The sequence below is a fragment of the Impatiens glandulifera genome, chromosome 6, assembly GCF_907164915.1.
Source record: "Impatiens glandulifera chromosome 6, dImpGla2.1, whole genome shotgun sequence".
Taxonomy (NCBI): Eukaryota; Viridiplantae; Streptophyta; class Magnoliopsida; order Ericales; family Balsaminaceae; genus Impatiens; species Impatiens glandulifera.
Genome location: NC_061867.1, coordinates 44909785 through 44931447, shown reverse-complemented (window position 1 = coordinate 44931447; position 21663 = coordinate 44909785). Strand labels below are relative to the sequence as shown.

Below are 21663 nucleotides of genomic sequence, written 5' to 3'. Positions count from 1 at the left end.
TCATCTCATTTGCCCCCATGGAAACCTACAAGTCAAGCATTCCAAGCTAGTAGTGTATTGACTCCACCTCCTATAGATCCATCGATGATTGAGCAGTTCCAAAGGTTTCTCGCTTCGCAACCTCATGCCATGTCAGCGTCTTCTCATGTCGGTTTGTCTTCTTCCAATACCTCTGCTCCCTCAGGTATATATTCTTCTGTTTGGGTTCTAGACTCTGGGGCCTCTCATCATATGTCTCCTGAATTGTCTTCTTTTGATTCTTTGTCACCAAACTCGTCTATCTCGGTTGCAACAGCTGATGGTACCCATATGCCATTAGTAGGAGTCGGTTCTATTAATACACACAATTTAACTCTTTCAGATGTCTATTACATTCCAAGTCTTACCTTAAATCTTGTCTCGGTTAGTCAATTGTGTGACTTGGGATATTCCGTCTTCTTTTCTAATTCCACTTGTTATGTGCAGGATCCACATTCTCAGAAGCTGATTGGGACAGGCCATAGAAGAGGAGGATTATATGTGTTGGATGAACTCGAAGTACCAAAAATAGCTACTAGTGCTGCTTCTACTGTGGATTTGACATCTTTTCATTTGAGTCGCTCTTCTTCTACCTTTTATTTATGGCATTCTCGTTTAGGACATATTTCGGGATCCCGTTTAAAATTTTTGGCTTCTACTGGAGTTTTAGGTGATTTGAAAACTGATGATGTTTCTGATTGTAGTGGTTGTAAACTTGCTAAGTTTTCGGCTTTGCCTTTTAAAACAAGTTTATCTTCATCTTTTGCTCCATTTGATCTAATTCATTCTGATGTGTGGGGACCTTCTCCTTTACCTACAAAAGGGGGTTCCCGCTATTATGTTTCGTTTATTGATGATTGTACTCGTTATACTTGGGTTTTTCTTATGAAACGTCGTTCTGAATTTTTAGGTATATTTCATACTTTTAGAGCTCTTGTCAAAACTCAGTATTCGTCTGTCATCAAATGTTTTCGTTGTGATTTGGGTGGAGAATACACCTCTAATGATTTCTCTAGGTTACTTGCTTCTGACGGAACTCTTCATCAGAGTTCTTGTTCAGACACCCCTCAACAAAATGGCGTTGCAGAAAGAAAACATCGACATATTGTTGAAACAACTCGCTCTCTCTTATTGTCTGCCAATGTTCCTAGTGTCTTTTGGGGTGAAGCCATCCTCACTGCTGTACATCTTATTAATATGATTCCAACATCTCACAACTCAGGTTTGTCACCGTTTGAAAAACTTCAAGGATATGCTCCTGCTTATTCCTCATTACGTGTCTTTGGTTCCGCTTGTTTTGTATTACGTCCACACGTTGAGCGTAACAAATTGACTTCACGATCTGTAATGTGTGTTTTCTTGGGGTACGGGATAGGACAGAAAGGTTATCGTTGTTTTGATCCCGTCAGTCAAAAATTATATGTCTCCCGTCATGTTTCGTTTCTTGAGCATATTCCATTTTTTTCCATTCCTAAAAATTCTCATGATATGACTCACCTAGACTTTGTTAGAATTGATCCTTTTACGGTTGATGATGAGGTGACACCTCCTACTACAGATTCTAGTACTACAGAGGTGACACCTCCTACTACAGACTCTAGTACTGCAGTTCCTGACACATATCTTCCTCCCTCCACGGTCTCTCAGTCTCCTCCCGATTATGTGGATCCTCCACCTCGTCAGTCAACCCGTATACGTAAGTCAACCAAACTTCCTGATTTTTCTTATTCGTGTTACTCTACATTTTTTGCTTCCTTTTTAGCATCTATTCATTGTTTGTATGAGCCATCGTCCTATCGAGAAGCTGTTATTGATCCTCTTTGGCAGTTTGCTATGGCTGAAGAACTTGCAGCACTACATCAAACACATACTTGGGATTTGGTTTCTTTACCATCAGGAAAACGACCTATTGGTTCTCGATGGGTATACAAAATAAAAACCAAGTCTGATGGGTCTATTGAGAGATATAAAGCCCGAGTCGTTGCGAGGGGTTTTTCTCAGGAATATGGCATGGATTACGAGGAAACTTTTGCCCCAGTTGCGAAAATGACAACAGTTCGCACTCTTATTGCTGTTGCTTCCGTTCGTAAGTGGAATATAACTCAGATGGATGTTAAGAATGCTTTCCTCAATGGAGATCTTCAAGAAGAGGTTTTTATGGTTCCTCCACCTGGTGTCCCTCACAAACCTGGTGAAGTTTGTAAGCTCCGAAAAGCTCTCTATGGGCTTAAACAAGCACCACGCGCTTGGTTTGATAAATTCTCTTCTGTGATCACTTCAATAGGATTTCATCGTAGTCATCATGATTCGGCATTGTTCATCAAGTGTACAGATCGAGGTCGTATTCTTCTATCTTTATACGTTGATGATATGATTATTACAGGTGATGATATTGACGGGATTGGGCTCTTGAAATCCGAGTTGGCTCGTAGTTTTGCGATGAAAGATTTGGGGATGTTACGTTATTTCCTTGGGATTGAGGTTGCTTCATCTCCAAAGGGATATATTTTATCTCAGTCAAAATATATAGGTGATATATTTGATCGTGCTCGTCTTACTGATAATAAGATTGTGGATACTCCAATTGAAACCAATGCTCGATATTCTTTAACTGATGGCTCACCTTTGTCAGATCCAGCCTTGTATCGTACTATTGTTGGCAGCTTGGTTTACCTCACCATCACCCGTCCTGATATTGCTCATGCTGTACACATTGTTAGTCAGTTTGTTACTGCGCCTACTACAGTTCATTGGAGTGCTGTCCTTCGTATTCTCCGGTATCTTCGGGGAACTCAGTTTCAGAGCCTTCTCCTTTCTTCCTCTTCTTCCTTGGATCTTCGAGCGTTCTCTGATGCTGATTGGGCTGGTGATCCCTCCGATCGCAAGTCCACCACAGGGTTTTGTATCTTTCTTGGTGATTCTTTGATTTCATGGAAGAGCAAGAAACAAGATGTGATCTCTAGATCTTCCACGGAAGCTGAGTATCGTGCTATGGCCTCTACGACCTGTGAGACTGTTTGGTTACGATGGTTACTTGCCGACATGGGAGTCTTTCTTCATGAGCCTACTCCGTTGTTCTGTGATAATAAGAGTGCCATTCAGATTGCTCGTAATTCGGTGTTCCATGAGAGGACGAAACACATTGAGATTGATTGTCATGTTGTTCGACATCACTTTGCAATCGGTACCATCACATTGCCATTTGTTTCTTCCTCTGTGCAGATCGCCGACTTGTTCACCAAAGCTCTATCCTCTTCTCGTTTTCGTTTTTTTGTTACCAAACTCTCAATGCTCATTGCTGCTGCATCATGAGTTTGACGGGGGATATTAGTATTTTAGACCTTTACTTTTATATATTTTATTATTTAGTCCCTTTGTTGGCTTATAAATAAGTCTTTTATTGTTTTCTATTTTAACATATTCAATGTATAATAAAACCCTAGTTTCTCTTTTCTCTGTTTTCTATCAAAATCTATATTACCATTAAAAGAATATATTTCCTTATGCCAACGATAAGTAGGTGGAAAAAACCGTCAATGACTAATGTAACACTCTTTCTTGTAGTGTATCAATCGTCGTGGCTAATAATATTTTTAGAAATGGCGGGAAAAGAACGGAAAAACTTAACTTTTAGCCACGACTCATGACGAAAACCGTAGTTGATAATAATTGCAGGAGAATGGCGAGAAAGCCAAAAAAATTAGCCACAACGTCAACAACGAAAATCGTGGCTGATATTTTTTATCAACATCGGTGTTACATCGCCGACACTAATAAATATTATTAACCACATCAAAATGATCGTCGACATTAATAATATTTATTAATCACAATGTATGTTCATCGTCACTAATGTTGGTCGTTAAAAACCCTATTTATACTAGTGATTCCATTACAATTCATACATGCACACACTATTTATTTATTTATATTTTATCTCAACTCGTAAATTTATATTTGAATCTGACAAAAGAAAAAATAAATCGATATCAATTTAAAGGTGATTTTCCCAAAGAAAACAATCATTTTATTCAATAAATATAATGAAATAAATATAATGAACTGACGAAGCTTTGTAGGGTGAAAATTGTATACCCTCTTTTCTCTTGAGAATTGTGTGTCGTGTGAGCGCGGGTGAGATAATTGGTAAGTTCATAGGCTCTCATTTGAATAAATAATCTATAATAGATTAACAATAATTTATTTATTTGAGTGAACTAAGATGTAGTCAACCATCACATTGCACTCGGTTGTCCAAAATATAACACTTCATTTTTAAAAAAAGAGTAAATAAAATTTATACCCCAATAAGTGTCGTTGGTTACTGCATGTTTTGAACAACACGATTCTCATCCTTAGAAAGTCACTAGAAGTTGCTCACACCTTTATTTTATCATCGACATGTTCATATATAAATCACTATTTTCTGAGATATAGAAAAAGAGATTATGCACTTAAATTAAATTAGAGATATTGGTATATTTATATATTTAAATATGGATAATTGGAAGGCTACCAACCTAATTGAATTATGATTGGAATAAGATATAGACGGATCGGATAATAATTATATTTTATTAAATTTATTAACTAATTTTCTTATAATATTATAGAAAAAGATTATATTGTCTTTTATTTATTTGTCATAGTTATATTTTTTATGAGGTCAATAATATTGGATTTTAACTTATTTTATAAATTTAAATTATATTATATATAATATTTACAAAAGCTGGTCAATTAAAAAAGTAATGAAAAAAAAAGTTGATCCTTAAAAAATTAATAAAACGTTTAAAATAAAAATATATTATATACATAGATTACCGTCTTATATATAACATAAATGAAACTTACAATAAATAAAATGGCATTAGTAAGATATAAGATGAATTGATATATTTATATGACTTTAGTTAACCATAACACTTTAATTTATTTAGGTCCGGACTTGCAAATATAAAATAAAATATTAACTCGAATAAATCTAATTCTATATTATTATATTTATTTTTTATTTTGATTGATTTTTTATGTTTATATTAGTTATAGATAATTTAAGAAATGTCTTACAAATTTATTTAATTGCCCAACATTATTAATAATTAATTTAATATTTGAACATAATATATATAGACATGCATTATAATAATTTTAAACATTTCAAAAACGTCCATTGAACCATGTTAAAAATATCGAAAACATCTAACTTCTTGGGAAATTATGAAAATCGACCTCCTGATTGAACATATTTTTGTGATAGTAAATAAATTGTTTTCATAAGTTTTGGACAAACTGTTATGACTATGTAAAGTTGAAGAAAAGTTAAGCTTTCGGTACAAGGAAATATGTTTTTCATATTGGTTGGAATTTTATTTTTAGATGTTTATATTTTTTATTTTTGGCGGTTAATTAAAGTAAGGAAACACATAAAACAAACAAAATTACACTAAGCATGCAAACAAATAGAGCCTAAGGGCTAAGTTGTACCGGCCAGACCGGTATGGACCGGTTTTGGGCAATTTGGAAAATCGGCTCCGCGATTCTTGGTTGCTGGCCTGATTTTTGACCGTGTATGTTTATTAATCAATCAAAAATCATTTCATTGCTAGTTTTCTCGTTCGACAACCAAGTCATGGCTAAAAATCACGGTCGAAAGTCGAGTGTGGCTAGAAAATTCGGTCACTATCTAGAAAATTTTGGTTTCTAACTAGAAAATTCGGTCACTAACAAGAAAACTCAGTCAGATACCTGTGTAGTAGTTATATTTCTCGGTCGATGTCTTATAAAATCGGTAGGAAATCAATAATTACACCACGAACATCAGCAATAATAATATAATCAAAAACACATCAACAACATCAATCAATAATTAAAACTAAAGAAAACCATGGAAAGGACTTGAATACTTTTTTTTAAAAATTATTTTGATCTAAACGATATTTTTAGAAGCTATAAACTCCTAATTCATTTAATATACACTATTATACGTATTATTGTGTTAATGTCCTCGAACAAAGGCCCAAGAACACGGTTTTAACGAATTAAAATCCTTCAATCAATTTGCGTGTTTATATATATTGTAGGTTGATTTTTTATTTTGGTAAAAACAGTTTATAAACTACTTTAATTTGACTAATGTGAAATCAATTTCACAATTCAATCAATATACAAACAAATGATTCAAAGATAGAAAAGATTGATTTATAAAAAATTGTAAATGCAAGAGTTTGGAATAGAAATGATTCCTTACCTAGCTTAGGGGGATCTTTGAAACTAGCACACCAAATTTCTCAAGCAGAAACATATTTTAGTGTAAGAAAGACTAATTCAGTGTTCTAGCTTGCAAATTCAATGTTGAGGGTTCTAAAGTATCTGGGCTACTTTTATTTTCTAAGGTAGGTTAATAGTAGTATGTATAAACTAACTAAAATTTTCAAGAACAGGCCCAAGAACAATGCATGGGCTTTTCTCGGTCGGACCTTCGGTCGCTCTCGGTTGGGCTTCGGTCTAATCTCCGGTTAAAGTTTTTTTTTTCTGTACCCAAAATACCTACGTATCAAATAAGCACACTAAAATTCATTTTATATATCAATATATAACTTATCTTATCTATTTTGTTTTATTTTACTTAAAAATGATTTTTTCAGAGTTCGATCGACAGAACAAAAATTATAATTTATTTAACAAAGTTAAAATATCAACAATGATTTAGATTATCCAAATCTAACGCATTATATATCTTATTATTTATTTAAATTCTAAATTAATTATTTACTGAGTCTAATTGATACGACAATGACTTCAAAAATTATTATTTATTTAATAATTCGTGCAATAAGCATGTATATTGATTTTATACCTTAATAGTCTTGGAATTTATTAGAATATACAAAATAATATATACTTGGGGAGTGAGAGTTGAGTGTTATAGAATGCCCTCTTGGGCAATGTTTGAAGAGAACACTGAATTTAGTAAAACGCATAGACATTGCATTTTAAATTCACAATTTAAAATTTGTTTCAGACTTGTAAGGAAAAAAGTGAAAACCTGGTGAAATCTCTCGAGAGACTCGTTTAAAACAACTCTTTGCCTTTTCGGTTCGGTTAATGGTCTCGTTGCGGATGTTACTTCATCCTCGTTATGTGTGTGGTTCTTTCAACATTTGTTCTTCGACCCTTTCAATGATAACATATCGAATTTCGATGCACGAGCTTTTCATCTCTTTTACCTAGACATTTCTGAGTAAGGTGACCAAGCTCGTCAATAATAATGTCAAAAGTCTGCGGTAAATATTATTTAAGATAACATTCCCTTGAGCTGATCACATCAATACTCAAGACAATACATCTTAAACCGATCACACAAGATCCAAGTTTAAGATAAAGTTTTTCTATGTTGATCAAACGTGATCAAGACGTATGTTGATGTTTTGAAGATATTGTTTGAACACCATAGTAACTTTTACTACTTTAATCGCTACATTCAAAGGAAATAATGTCAAACCACCCTAGTAACAATTACTATTGGGATGATATTTCTAAGTTTAGTATACAAAATGCTCGCGCTTAAGACTATTGACAACTTAACCATTCCAATTAAAATATTGAATTCCGGCGCACGAGTCTCCTTGCCTAGAATCTTTAGAGTAATTAGGAGACTAAGCTCGCAAATAATATTGGTAACCGTCTTCGTTGAACACTATTTAGGAACTTAGGATTCATATTCACCTCTTTTTATCGATATTTTTATCGATATCTTGAAAGAAAATAATGTCAAACCAATATAGTAATACTTATGGGAGGATATTTCTAAGTCTAATATACACAATATTCATTCTTGAGACTGTTGGAGGGTTTTTGAGTCCTTTTGACTTGTTATTGGAGAGTGAACTATAAACTAGAGTGGAGTGCTTAAATATATGTAAAGAAAAAAATGAAATTAATTTGAATTTATTTTTTTAAAAAAATCAAAATCAAAACATTTAAATAAATTCAACACTAGACAAAATATATCATGTTTATCTTAAAAAACAATTATACTACTAATATATTATAATAAGAATTTCAAAAATATATTAATATTACAAGATTTTATAATAATTTTTTAAGATAATAATTAATTTTCTTAAACAATCATACTATATTTAATAATCAGTGATATTAATCTAGTAATATTACTATGTTTTTAAAATATTATTATCTTAAATAATAATTATGTTATATATATATATATATATTAAAACTTACACTACATAATAAAATAATATTAAGAATATAAAATTCTCAAATGATATATGTAATATCTTCAAAATAATATATATATATATATATTATTTTAAAATTTTAATAGATTAATGAATTATTTAAAAAAATAAATTACTAAATTTTTCTAATTTATCAAATTTCTACATGGCTAATTGGTTTTGATCTTGAAGAATAATTTTTTTTTTTGCATCAGTTCCATATTGGAGGGTAAAAATCGGTTTTTTTTCAGTATAGATACATATAATTTAATTTATAAAATGATATAATTTAATTTACAAAATGATGAATATTGACGACATATTTTAAAATCATGGATAATTTGAGATCCATCCAAAGTAATTAATTAAATTTTGTATTTAACTCAAAATGAATTATTACCACCTATGTCAATCATTGGCCCATTCTCACTAATAATTGCCTTTTTATTTGAGTTATAAATAAATAATAATGAAATATTATATATTATAATATTACATCTTTTACTATAATATAATATAATATAATATATATTAAATTTAAATAATCAAATAACTTTATGAGTTTTTTTAATCAAAATATTCTATTCTTTTATAAAAGTCAACTAAAATTATTAAACAAATCTACTTTTGTCTTTATTTTTACAATAAAGAAAGATAAAACCTAACTTTTAAGCAAACTCTGTCTATAAAATAGATATAAGCCAAAATATTATCTGAATTTGTATTTTGACAAAAACAAAACAAAATTACAATTAGTGTTCAAATAGTTGCCGGCCTGGCTTAAATCAATGGAACTTAACAAAAATAAAATAAAATTGAATGATATAATTTTATGAAATAGTTAAAACTGATCCATCCAATATTTTGGTTGGTTATAACAAATATATATATATATATATATATTAATAAATAATATTAAAAAAATTTAATGTTAAATTGATTTATATATACTTTATTATTATTATTATTATTATTATTTCATGTAAGATGCTATTATAATCTATTAGTATGACATTCACTTTATTTATTATTTGTTTAAATAAATTTGTATTATATTTTAATACTTTTTTGAAACAATTTTTTTTTTAAGTTGATCGAACAAACATGATTATTGATCTTCTAACATTAAACTATTTGATAAATCATACATTTGAGTATAAAAAACTACCTAAATAACCTAACTTATTAAGGACGTAAATTTGAATCCAAGGTAATCGAACTAAATTGTCTTGTTTGGAACGATTTTTCCATGGTTTAATCGGGAATTAGATAAATATATGATATTTTTGTCCTTCGTCCCTATTTCACCCTGATTAATTAAATAAAAATTTTACTTATTTTTGTAGAATATGATATAAATGATGTCCTATAAATGGAGATTTTTGAAACTAAAATTATAAAAATAAAAAAAAATAATATTTTTAATTTAAGAGATGAGTGATTGCAAAAATATTATTAAAAAAACTTGTAAGAATAAATATATATAAGTGGTGACGTTTTATATTAAAACAGTTTTGTCTGAACGCGATTTGGGCCAGTATATTCTCTAGGGTTTCTCTATCTGGTCCCATTCTGGTCAAGAATCTGAACCTTTAATGGTGAGAGATTTTCGCCGCTGAAGAACAAATTAATGGAGCAGCTCGATTACATTCTGGTTCCATTAGGAATCGCACTGTTTATTTCATACAACTTTTGGCTTCTTTTCGCCATACTTCGCTATCCTAAACGAACTGTTATCGGCCTTAACGCCGAGAGCCGTCGTCAATGGGTATTCTCCATGATGTCAGTAAGTAATCTCTCTCTTTTAACACATTACCCACTTCAAATTCTTGATCAAAACTCTAAATTTAGATCAATTTCTGTTGATTTGATTCTCCCCTGAACAGGATCCTCTGAAAAATGGTGTCTTGATAGTTCAAACACTTCGTAACAACATAATGGCATCTTCACTTATGGCAACAGCAGCAATTACTTTATGTTCATTGATAAGTGTTCAAGTAAGCAATAAAGCAGGTTTTCCTAATTTATCATCTGAAATTGGAAAAGGTTACAAACGATTTGTAGCTTCTTCATCAGTAAAACTGTTATCAATCTTGATTTGTTTCCTATTTGCCTTCATTTGCAATGTTCAATCAGTAAGATATTATGCTCATGTTAGTTTCTTGGCTACTTTACCCACATCAAAAGATAGGAAGGAATCAATTGAATATGTGATATCAAATTTGAGCAGAGGAAGCTACTTTTGGTCATTAGGATTAAGAGCTTTTTACTTCTCATTTCCTTTGTTCATTTGGCTATTTGGTGCTATACCCATGTTTTTAAGTTGTTGTGTTATCTCATTTGTTCTTTATTTCTTGGATACTACATCTCTTTGTACTCAACTTCTTCATAGCCATTCTATGAATGGTGAAAGTGTAATAGCTATTGATGTGGATGCCCTAGAAGGGTAATGAATTTGGTTGTAGATAGATAATATATGTCTTTATGTTTATTGGAATTCAATGAAGTTATTATTTTAAGAGTTTGTTTGATGTAGCTTTTTGTTTGTTGGTTGAAATAATTGAATTATTTGAAGTTTATTTTGGTTAAATGACTATAACATATATATAGTATTTTAGATATTTGTTTTTGTAATGACTACTTACAACCCTCTACTTATTTCTTATTGTTTTTTTTTTATTTCACTTAAAACTCAATATTTTTTATTCTTTCACTTCAACTATCCCATCACTCATTTTATTTATCTAAATATCATTTATTTAAATCACTATATATAAAGGGTAGAATGATCATTAAATTTTAAAAAAATAGTTTAAAAAAAAATTAAGTCAAGTAAAGATTTTACTCAAAAATCAGATAAAACAAGATCTGATTTGATCTAGATCTTGTGAATATTTGGAATTAAAAATAGCATAAATGAACATCTTAGAGCAAGGAAATCTCTTTATAAGATTTACATTATTATTCCTATTGCACTTGAAAATTTTGTTTTTAATAAAATCAAAACATGAATATTGTCTATTTGTTTTAATCAATTCAAGAATTAATTTTTTTTGAACGATTGGAATTGATCCAAAACTATTATTAACATCTTTTAAAATATATTACGAAGCTTTTTTAACTGTTATTCTAGAACTCAATAATAAAAACCCGATTTTCAGAATTTTCAAAATTGAATTAAGGTGTTTTTAATTTAGCTTCATTTGTTTAAATTGATTTCAAAAAAAACTTTGAGACAATTTTATAATCGAATTCAAATAAAAAAATACAGAAATCCAAAGTCTAGATAAAATTTTGTATTACTGTTTCATTTCATACTTCTAGATAAAATTTTGTATTACTGTTTCATTTCATACTTTAAATTGACAGTCTAAATTTCTAACCAAAATCAGAATGAAATTTGACAACCATAGTAGGTTATTAAATAAATAATGGGAAAAGGAAGACTATATTTTTTTTTCACAGGAATATTTATGTTTCTGTACTTCTATTAGACAAATAAAATGTATTAAACGTTTTATTAATTTTGACAAATAAGCTAAATACAAACTTTAAATAAGTTAAACAATCTAATCAAGCACACAATAATAACTATTGATACAAATTAAAATATAGTTGAAAAGATGAATTAGTCTAAATCATTACTATCGCTTATGTCGATTAGCTGAATATGAACCCAATTTAGACTTTGGTGACCCATTAACTTCACTTAGGCTATGTTTTTAGAGTTTTCTTTTATAAGGTTAGATTTCATTTTAATAATCCAGAATAATAAATTAATGGGATTATAAAAAGTTAAATAAATATATATAGTATTGAAAAAATTAATATAAAAAAAATATTTCTTCAAGTTTGAAAATGATTTTTTGGAGGAAGATTTACTCAATTTTTTAGGTTCCAATCCAATCATTTTATATTGTTTTCAATTTTTCCTGTCATAACATAATTTAATATTAATAAACACACTTTAGTAAAAGTATAAATAATAATATATAATATAAAAAAATAAATACCAAATTCCATCCTTGAAACATTCTCGAGTGTTGGTCATTCTATTTTTCAATTGATATATTTGTCTACTGAAATATTTGGTTTGGTCATATGTGGATTCTTACACGATTTTTTTATTATGACCTTCTATTTTCCACCTACTACACCTTATAATTCTACCCGTTTGGGTCTGAGTTTTTTCATCTTTGTCTTTCCTTCTATTAATCTTTGGTCTATTCGCTTGCTTAATAAAAACCAAAGGAATAATGGTGGGAGCTTCAACTATTGGCGACCACATCCTATCTTCAACAACACTTTTAATCGATGTTCGTATCTTTTACTATAAGTTGTTTTATTGTACCAATTCACTACATAGTTCTCAACAACTCCATTTGAAGATGAAATTGCACAAATGACATGACAACAGGGTATACCTGATATATCTCATGCTCGACACGTGCAAGTCATATGCAGGGTATCAACAACGTGTCGGTCTCTCATGTTCTTGTATGTAACTTCGTAGTCATGTTCACCATTAAATTTCACACGACAAAGCATAGACTTAACTCTATTATACTTCAAGATTTACATTGCATTAGGAGAAATGTTTGATACCCATTGAGAAACATATGCTCTTTTCCTCTTCAAATTATTCATTACCATTTCACAATTGTCTTCATTCATGCTAATAATTGATTTCGTTCTTGCATCCAAGATCCAAAATTAAATGACTCACAAATATTATTTGTAATCATTTCACATTTTGGTGTCTGAGAAATATAAGTCATTGACCACATCCACGATGGAATTTTAACTGTGACATTTTTAGCACCTACTTGTGTGTCATTGAGCTTTATCAAATGATCCTCAAACTCATCTTTATAGGTTGACTTGACGCATCTCTAAAATTTCAATTTTAAATCCAAGCCCCTATATTTTTTTTGCCCAATTAATATCGATGTGTCTACAACATAATCGATGTTGAACATTAGGCATAACTTGTTTCCTTGTATCAATTATCGCCTGTAAATTGTAATATGTTAAAATTATTCATAAATTATAATTATTGAACTTACTTATTCTTACCCTCCACAAGTGCACAAGCTATTGGAAATGATTGATTGTTTCCATCCACTTCAACAGCTGTTATTAATACGCATTTGAACTTTAACTTCAGAAAACAAGTATCACTCCATAATAGATCTAAACAAAATAGGTATAGAAAATAGAACAAAAATAAATATAATTATAATTAACTGTAAACAAAACTATCATCACATGATATTAGTTGTATACCTGCAACCTTCTTTCCAACATCTCTTACAAGCATCCAAATGTTTCTTAAATAAATCTTATACATCAGACCAAAGCATTCCATACTCCTCTTCATAATTGCCTTCAATTCCATTTTGGACCAATGATCTTGCTCTAGAGACTTTGTCATTTGTCACATTGGCATTTAGTTGTTCCCTACAAAGTTGTTTCAATTCTCTCAAAAGAATATTAGGTTGTGATGCGGTGCGAGTCGAAGAGGCGTTTATGCGAAAGTTGCAGCATCCGAAAATATCTCGCAAGTGTCAGATTTCGACGATTGCCTAGTGTTTTTCGGGCGGAAACGTTTAGGGGCTCAAAATCGCATTTTTATTAGTTTCGGGTGTTTTTTGCAATTTATTAAAAGTTGTTTATTTCTTTTGCAAGCTAGGGTTTGAGTATTTAAAGGATCTTAAAACACTTTGTTAGGGGAAGATTATTAATCAGAAAACGAGGTTTCCTCAATATCTATCGACTTTCGGTATTCGTAAGAATCAACGAATCTTGATAAAGATTCATCCTAGCCACGCACGCTGCATCAGTTGGTATCAGTTTCCAGTCGACCCTGAGGTATGCCGCCCCGAAGACAGCCGCGCAATCCTACCCCTGGTGCTGATGATGGTGACCTTGCTGAGTTGCGACGTGAAAACGCTGAGTTTCGCCGTGATAACGACGATTTGAGGCGGCAGGTTGAATGGTTGACGCAACGGATGAATGCATCTATGCACATGCACCACCCTGAAGATGATGTTACGATGACAGATGAAAACCCTCTCGGTGGTCTTCGGAATCGATCCCCTGAACGCCCCAATCATCGCTGGGAGCAGGCTTTCAGGGTGGACATCCCTAAGTTCGATGGTAGTCTATCACCGGAAGAGTTTATTGATTGGCTTTCTCAGGTTGAAGAGATTCTGGATTTCAAGGAAGTTCCTGCAGATCGTCGTGTACCCCTTGTTACGATTCGCTTACATGGTCGTGCACAAGCATGGTGGCAGCAGTTGAAACAGACACGTGTTCGTCATGGTAAGGCAAAGCTCACGAATTGGGACAAATTCAGGAAGCATATTAGGGCTGCGTTTCTACCATATAATTACGAACGTAACCTGTACCAGCGGTTCCAGAATCTTCGTCAGGGTTCTCGTTCCGTGGATGACTATTCCACTGAGTTTTACACCTTTGTGGCTCGTGTTGACCTGTCTGAGTCCCCTCTCCAGTTGGTTTCTCGCTATATTGGTGGTCTTCGCCTCCAGTTGCAGGATATTTTGAATATGTTTGATCCCTTGACTGTTTCTGAGGCACATCAGCGTGCTTCACAGGCTGAGAAACAGCTAGCCAGGCGCGGTTCGGGTAGCTTTGGAAAACAGGTTGTCCCCACTAGTGGCATTGGTTCTTCTTCCCAGTCGGCCCATCCCACCCCAGCCCCCCCTCGCGGCACTACAGCCCCCCCGCAGGGACGTCCCGGTGGCTTGCGTTGTTTCAATTGTGGTGAAGTTGGCCATCGCCAAGCAGAGTGTCGCAACCCAAAGTCCACCAATCGTGGTCTTTTTACTGAGGTGGATGATCCTGACTCTGCTCTTCCTTCAGATTCAGCCCCAGTGTATGATGTTTATGATGATGAGGCAGCGGAGGAGTATGTTTCTAGTGATGTTGGCCCCCTTTTGGTGATTCGTCGATCATGTTTAACCCCTCGTGCTCCTGACAACGAGTGGTTACGCAATAATCTGTTCCATTCCACTTGTACCATCGGTGGCAAAGTTTGCACCTTCATCATTGATGCTGGGAGTTGTGAGAATGTGATTTCTGAGGTTGCAGTTTCGAAGCTGGGTCTGTCCACTGAACCTCATCCCAAGCCTTATCGCTTGTCCTGGCTGAGTCAAGGTACGGATGTTACAGTTTCGAAGCGCGTACTTGTTAATTTTTCCATTGGTTCCCATTATCGTGATGCTGTATATTGTGATGTGGTTCCTATGGATGCTTGTCACCTTTTACTTGGTCGCCCTTGGCAGTTTGATCATTCTGTTATACATGATGGGCGTGCTAATACCTACACGTTCTTATTTCATGGTACCAAGATTGTGTTGATGCCAAATCAGCCCAAGAAGGGTGCTGCCCCCACTCATCATGTGTCCCCCCCTGCCACCTTGTTGTCTCGGGGTCCTTTTCAAACCGCCATGGTCGAATCAGGCATGGTGTTTGCTCTATTTTGTTCGCTGATTACCTGTGGTGCTAGTTCTGAGGTGCCTATTCCAGTGCAGCCGCTGTTACAGGAGTTTGCAGATGTTTTTCCTGAGAATCTGCCTTGTGCCTTGCCTCCTTTGCGTGATATCCAGCATCACATTGACTTGGTTCCAGGTGCTGCCCTACCCAACCGTCCTCATTACCGCATGAGTCCCAAAGAACATGAAGAGTTGCGTAGACAGGTGGAGGACTTGCTGGCTAAGGGACACATTCGAGAAAGCCTTAGTCCCTGTGCTGTCCCGGCCCTTCTTACCCCAAAAAAGGATGGGTCTTGGCGTATGTGCATTGATAGTCGTGCTATCAACAAGATTACAGTGCGTTATCGGTTTCCTATTCCCCGGTTGGATGACTTGTTGGATCAGTTGGGTGGTGCTTCTGTGTTTAGCAAACTGGATCTCAAGAGTGGATACCATCAGATTCGTATTCGCATGGGTGATGAGTGGAAGACTGCCTTTAAGACTCGTGAGGGCTTATATGAGTGGCTGGTTATGCCGTGTGGTCTGTCGAATGCTCCTAGCACCTTTATGCGTATGATGAACCAGGCTCTTCGCCCTTTCATTGGGAAGTTTGCTCACAATCATGCTGTTAATCGCTCCACTGGTTTCAGTCCTTTCCATGTGATTTACGGGCTGTCTCCGCGTGCTCCTCTTGATTTGTTAGCGCTGCCCAGCAAGGTGCGTCCTCATTCCACTGCTGCGGATTTTGTTGGTCAGTTGGCTCAGGTTCATCAGACCACTCATGACCGCTTGGTTGCTGCTACTGCCAAGTACAAGGAGAAGGCTGATTCGAGAAGGCGTGCTGTTGATTTTGAAGTTGGTGACTTTGTGTGGGCTATTCTGACTAAGGATCGTTTTCCAGCTCATGAATATAGCAAGCTTGCTGCTAAGAAGATTGGTCCTGTTGAGATTGTGGAGAAGATCAACCCCAATGCTTATCGTTTACGCCTTCCCAGCCATGTGCGTACCTCTGATGTGTTCAATGTGAAGCATCTTGTTCCTTTTGTGGGTGAGTCTTCTTCTGATGAGGATGATGCGGTTCCAGATTCGAGGACGAATCTTTTCTACCCTGGGGGGAATGATGCGGTGCGAGTCGAAGAGGCGTTTATGCGAAAGTTGCAGCATCCGAAAATATCTCGCAAGTGTCAGATTTCGACGATTGCCTAGTGTTTTTCGGGCGGAAACGTTTAGGGGCTCAAAATCGCATTTTTATTAGTTTCGGGTGTTTTTTGCAATTTATTAAAAGTTGTTTATTTCTTTTGCAAGCTAGGGTTTGAGTATTTAAAGGATCTTAAAACACTTTGTTAGGGGAAGATTATTAATCAGAAAACGAGGTTTCCTCAATATCTATCAACTTTCGGTATTCGCACGCTGCATCAGGTTGTGACGTGATGCGATCTTTGAAGTGTTAAACAATAAACTTGGCAGACACAACTTAATATTATTATTTGAGAAGCACCTATGTTGAGGATTTAATATCTTTATGTTAAAGCATTCCTCATTTGAGTCTTTACCTGCATAAAAAATAAAAGGACAACCATCTCTTGCACAAATAACTCTAACTTTATTAGGGTCATTCTTAATAAACTTTAGTGATACTCTTTGTACTATAGAATATTGAGTAAGGGCTTGTCTCACGTGAGTCTTTGTCTCAAAATTCATTCCCAATACAAATTGGATTGGCGGTGCATCTTTGAGATCATATATCTTCATCTTTCTCTTCTTTCAGTTTCTTCTAAGGGTAAAATCACATTCGTCATTGTAAGATCCACTATAACAATCTAAGTATGAAGAATCGAGATCTAGAATGTCATTGTCTTTGTTCTCCTGCTAAGTAGTTTCATTTTTATCTTCAAACTCAGTGTATCTATAATTTCTTTCTCTAAACTCACAATAGGCTCAATGTCGGTTGAAATCAAATCAAAGGAATGCAAAACCAACATATTTTATTACTAGCAAAAAGCTTTATAAATAGCCTAAACAAAATACAGGAAATTAAGGAATCATTAACTCTCTTATTTACAAAATCAAAATAACTTCTCATTATTAATTATAAATTGTATTAATTTAGAAATTCAATACTAAATACTAACTGTACTCCTCTTTATTATTAAATCAAACAATCATTCCCTAAACTGAAAACTAGCATTTCAGTTTATTTCAGCGACTTCAATCAACCCCATCTTCTTCCTTAACTTCTCAAAAGCTTTCAATCATGGCTTTGTCTTAATGTCTGATCTTTGTTCTTTAGTAGGACAATGTACCAATTTAATATCACCATCATTGGATAGATTTTTTATGGAGTGATACCTGACATAAATATGATTACTTTTCCCATTAAGTAGATCATCATTGAATAATTAAATAGTTGATACATTATAACAATAAATAGTTGTACAAACTATTATTGAATTCTGAAGAGTTTCGAGCACGCTTTTCATCCACATTACGTGACATGTACATGTTGTTGCACCTACAAATTCAGCATTTATAGTCGACAATGTCATTATAGATTGTTTCTTTGAAGACCAAGCAACAACTCCATTACCAATTAAGAAAACATACCCTGAAGTACTCTTTTTGTCATCTATATCCTCTGCGTAGTCACTGTCAATATAGTCCAATAGTTCACTATTTCCATCAATATAGTCCAATAGTTCACTATTTCCACCATTTTCATAAAAACAATGCATAACTTAAAAGATGCTTCTAATATATTTTAGCACCCTTTTAACAGAACTCATATAAACTTCAGTTGGAGATTCGTTACCTACTAACCAGCCCAATAACATACATCAAATATGATCTAGTTACAGTTAAATATCTCAAGCCTCCCACCATTTGTTTGAAGTTAGTTGAATTAAACTTTACTCCATCTTCCTCTTTGGTAAATATTGTTTTAGGCACTATAAGATTTCTCACTGAGTTACAATTACTCATATCAAATTTCTCTAAATTTCAGAGGCATACTTCTTTTAACGCATATAAGTACCCCCTTGTGTTTGGTGTATCTCAACACCCAAAAAATTCTTCATTTTCCCCAAATTTGTCATTTCAAAGTTCTTCATAATTGAACTTTTCTAAAAAATAATTTGTTCTTCATTATTTCTTGTCAATATCAAGTCATCCACCTATAGACTGATTATCAAAACATCATTTTCAAATATTTTTTAATAAATAGAGTTGGTTCTGAAGGACATTTCTCAAATCCTCTATAATTGAAATATGCATCTGTACAACTATACCATGCCCTAAGAGCTTGCTTCAAACCATACAGAGCCCTTTTCAAATTTAAAGACATTGAACTCTTCATTCTTCTTTTCAAAACCTTGTGGTTGCTAAAAAATAATTCTTCAGGCAATTCACCATGCAGAAATGCACTTTTTACATCAAGTTGATACAAATTCCAACTTTTATGAGCAACTAGTGCAACCAACATTCGGATAGTATCCCACCTAGCTAGTGGTGCAAAAAATACTTATAATCAACTCCATATTTTTGGGCATAACCCTTCACGACTAATCTGGCTTTATGCTTGCACACTTCCCCCTTTTCATTTAACTTGGTTTTGTAACCTATTTAACACCAATATTTTTTGCTTCTTTAGGTAATTCAACTATTTGTTTTTCTCAATAGTCTAAATTCTAGTCAGCATTGCCTTCTTCCAATGGATACTACCAATAGCTTCTTTAAAGAAAGCTGAATCGGATCATATATGAAGAGTTGTGTTACTCTCGTCTTTCTCTGATGAAGTGTCATCAATAATGTATTCTTCCTTATAGTAAGGAGCTCTCCTTGTTCTTTTTGACAATGTTGGCGGTGAAGTACGTTTTGTACCTTCTTGATGTGAGATTATTGGTAAGTGAAGACCTTCATCTACTTCTTCAGTTATTGGCTCCAAACTTTCACCATCTTCACTTTCAATTTCACATTCATCGTCTTTCCATTTTAGTTCCTTTGAACTAGAGTTGTTCTTCCAATCGCAACACACATCTTCCTGGAAGGTAACATCCATACTCACTGTAATTTTTTTCAAAATAGGATCATAAAGTCTATAAGTTTTAGATTCCTTACTTATACCAAAGAAAACATAAGTAGAGCTCTTACAATCTAATTTCAGCCTTTTGTGTAGGTACATGTGCAATACAACCAAATACTCTTAAATGATTTACAAAGGGATTTATATCACTCTAAGCTTCTTTAGGAGTTTTTTTCTTTGACTGTACCAGTGATATTTCTATTCATAATGTATGCACACCACTACACAACTTTAGGAAAAAATCATTAGGAATTTTCTTATTAGACAACATGTTTCTCACAACATTAATGTTTGTTCTATTCTTTCGTTCAGCTACATCGATTTGTTGGAGAGTATATCGTGCAATTAATTGTTTTCTTATTCAATTCAATTCACAATAGTTAGTGAATTCATTGGAAGTAAATTCCTCCTCTAGCTGTTGTTAACACTAGTGAAAAAAAGTCCATTACCGAGAGTATAATCTCTCGGTAATGACCTTATATCTCTCGGTATATATATAATACTGAGAGTTCGAGAAACTCTCGGCATTCGTTGGTATTGCCACTCTCGCTAAATCTAATTGGATGTTTACCGAGAGATTTTGTAAATTTCTCGGTTTAGATACTAGAGAGAAAAACCGAGAGTTATTTGAAAAACTTTCGGGTTTATTTGAAAAGGAAAAATCGAGAGTTTTTCAAATCACTCTCGGTATTTCTCTTTCAAATAAACCCAAGAGTTTTTCAAATAACTCTCGGTTTTCCCTTTAAAAAAACCGAGAGTTTCCAAATAACTCTCGGTTTTTCTTACAAGGGAAAACCGAGAATTTTCCAAATAACTCTCGTTTATTCTTACAAGAGAAAATCCGAGTGTTTTTCCAAATGACTCTCAGTTTTTCTTACAAGGTAAAATACTAGAGTTTTTCACGTAACTCTTGGTTTTTCTTGAAAGGGAAAAACCGAGAGTTTTCCATATAACTCTTTTTGGTGTTGACTATGTTTATTAATGAAATTCTTATTTTTTTTAATAATCTCTACTCACTTTCCATTAGAAATCATACTCATATGGTGCTCATTCAGTATATTCTTCTTTCTTAAGCACCATTCTTCTTATAACAAAAATAAGAGACGAATAAAAGATACGAACTTTTAGAATGGTTCACTAAAATAAAATTTGACTATGTCCACCTAGAAGAAAGATTAATATTAAAATGACCAGAATATAGTTTACATCATTATAGTATAAGGTTATGACACGAGTTTATATAATACTCGGTCCTCTGAAATCCTAACAGATATAGAATTGAGACTAGAAACAATTCTCTCAAGGAAAATACTTCAGATTTTTAAAGTGTTCGGTTGCACTTTTAAATAAGTTTCAACTAGGTCAACACTAATATCTTGTCTAGAAGTCTCCAAAATATTATCACAATATTTTCTTAGTATTATTACCATAATACTAAAATATATAGTTTTCTTTTGTTCAATATTATGTTTTCTTGTATCAAACAATTTAAAGTTACTCAACAAATCTCCACCTTGATTTGAATTCTTCCAAATACCCCAAAATGCATTAGTCAATGAACAGATGTTCTATCTCCTCTTTCTCTAATCTAGAGTTTCCTAAATGCATTAATAGTTGTGGAATTGAGTCTAGAGTTTTGAGGCCCAATTTGGTGTGTCTCATTATTAGGTACAAAAAAGGGGAAGGAAGATATGTGCGATTATTTGTTGATTCAAAAAGGCATGAAATCACATAATGGTGAAAATATCAATCAAATCGTATTATTATGAAAATGTCAACTAAATCACCACGATATCATATCATGGTGGATATGTCAAAGATATCACAT

The 21663-nt window shown here is 33.2% G+C and overlaps 1 protein-coding gene across 1 annotated transcript; it reads left to right on the top strand.

Annotated features, from left to right (window-relative positions):
* The first annotated feature begins 9804 nt into the window (after nucleotides 1-9804).
* LOC124943337 lies at nucleotides 9805-10725 on the top strand. The gene is made up of 2 exons (XM_047483856.1): nucleotides 9805-10047; nucleotides 10148-10725. Exons 1-2 carry the CDS (start codon nucleotides 9892-9894, stop codon nucleotides 10709-10711), a joined length of 720 nt encoding a protein of 239 aa, XP_047339812.1. The 5' UTR covers nucleotides 9805-9891; the 3' UTR covers nucleotides 10712-10725.
* Nucleotides 10726-21663: the final 10938 nt, after the last annotated feature.

Bases quoted from the DNA above. Each gene is read 5' to 3' on its own strand.
- LOC124943337 (XM_047483856.1), top strand. From the start codon at position 9,892: ATGGAGCAGCTCGATTACATTCTGGTTCCATTAGGAATCGCACTGTTT. The intron at 10,048-10,147 runs GTAAGTAATCTC...TCCCCTGAACAG, and splicing joins GGGTATTCTCCATGATGTCA to GATCCTCTGAAAAATGGTGT.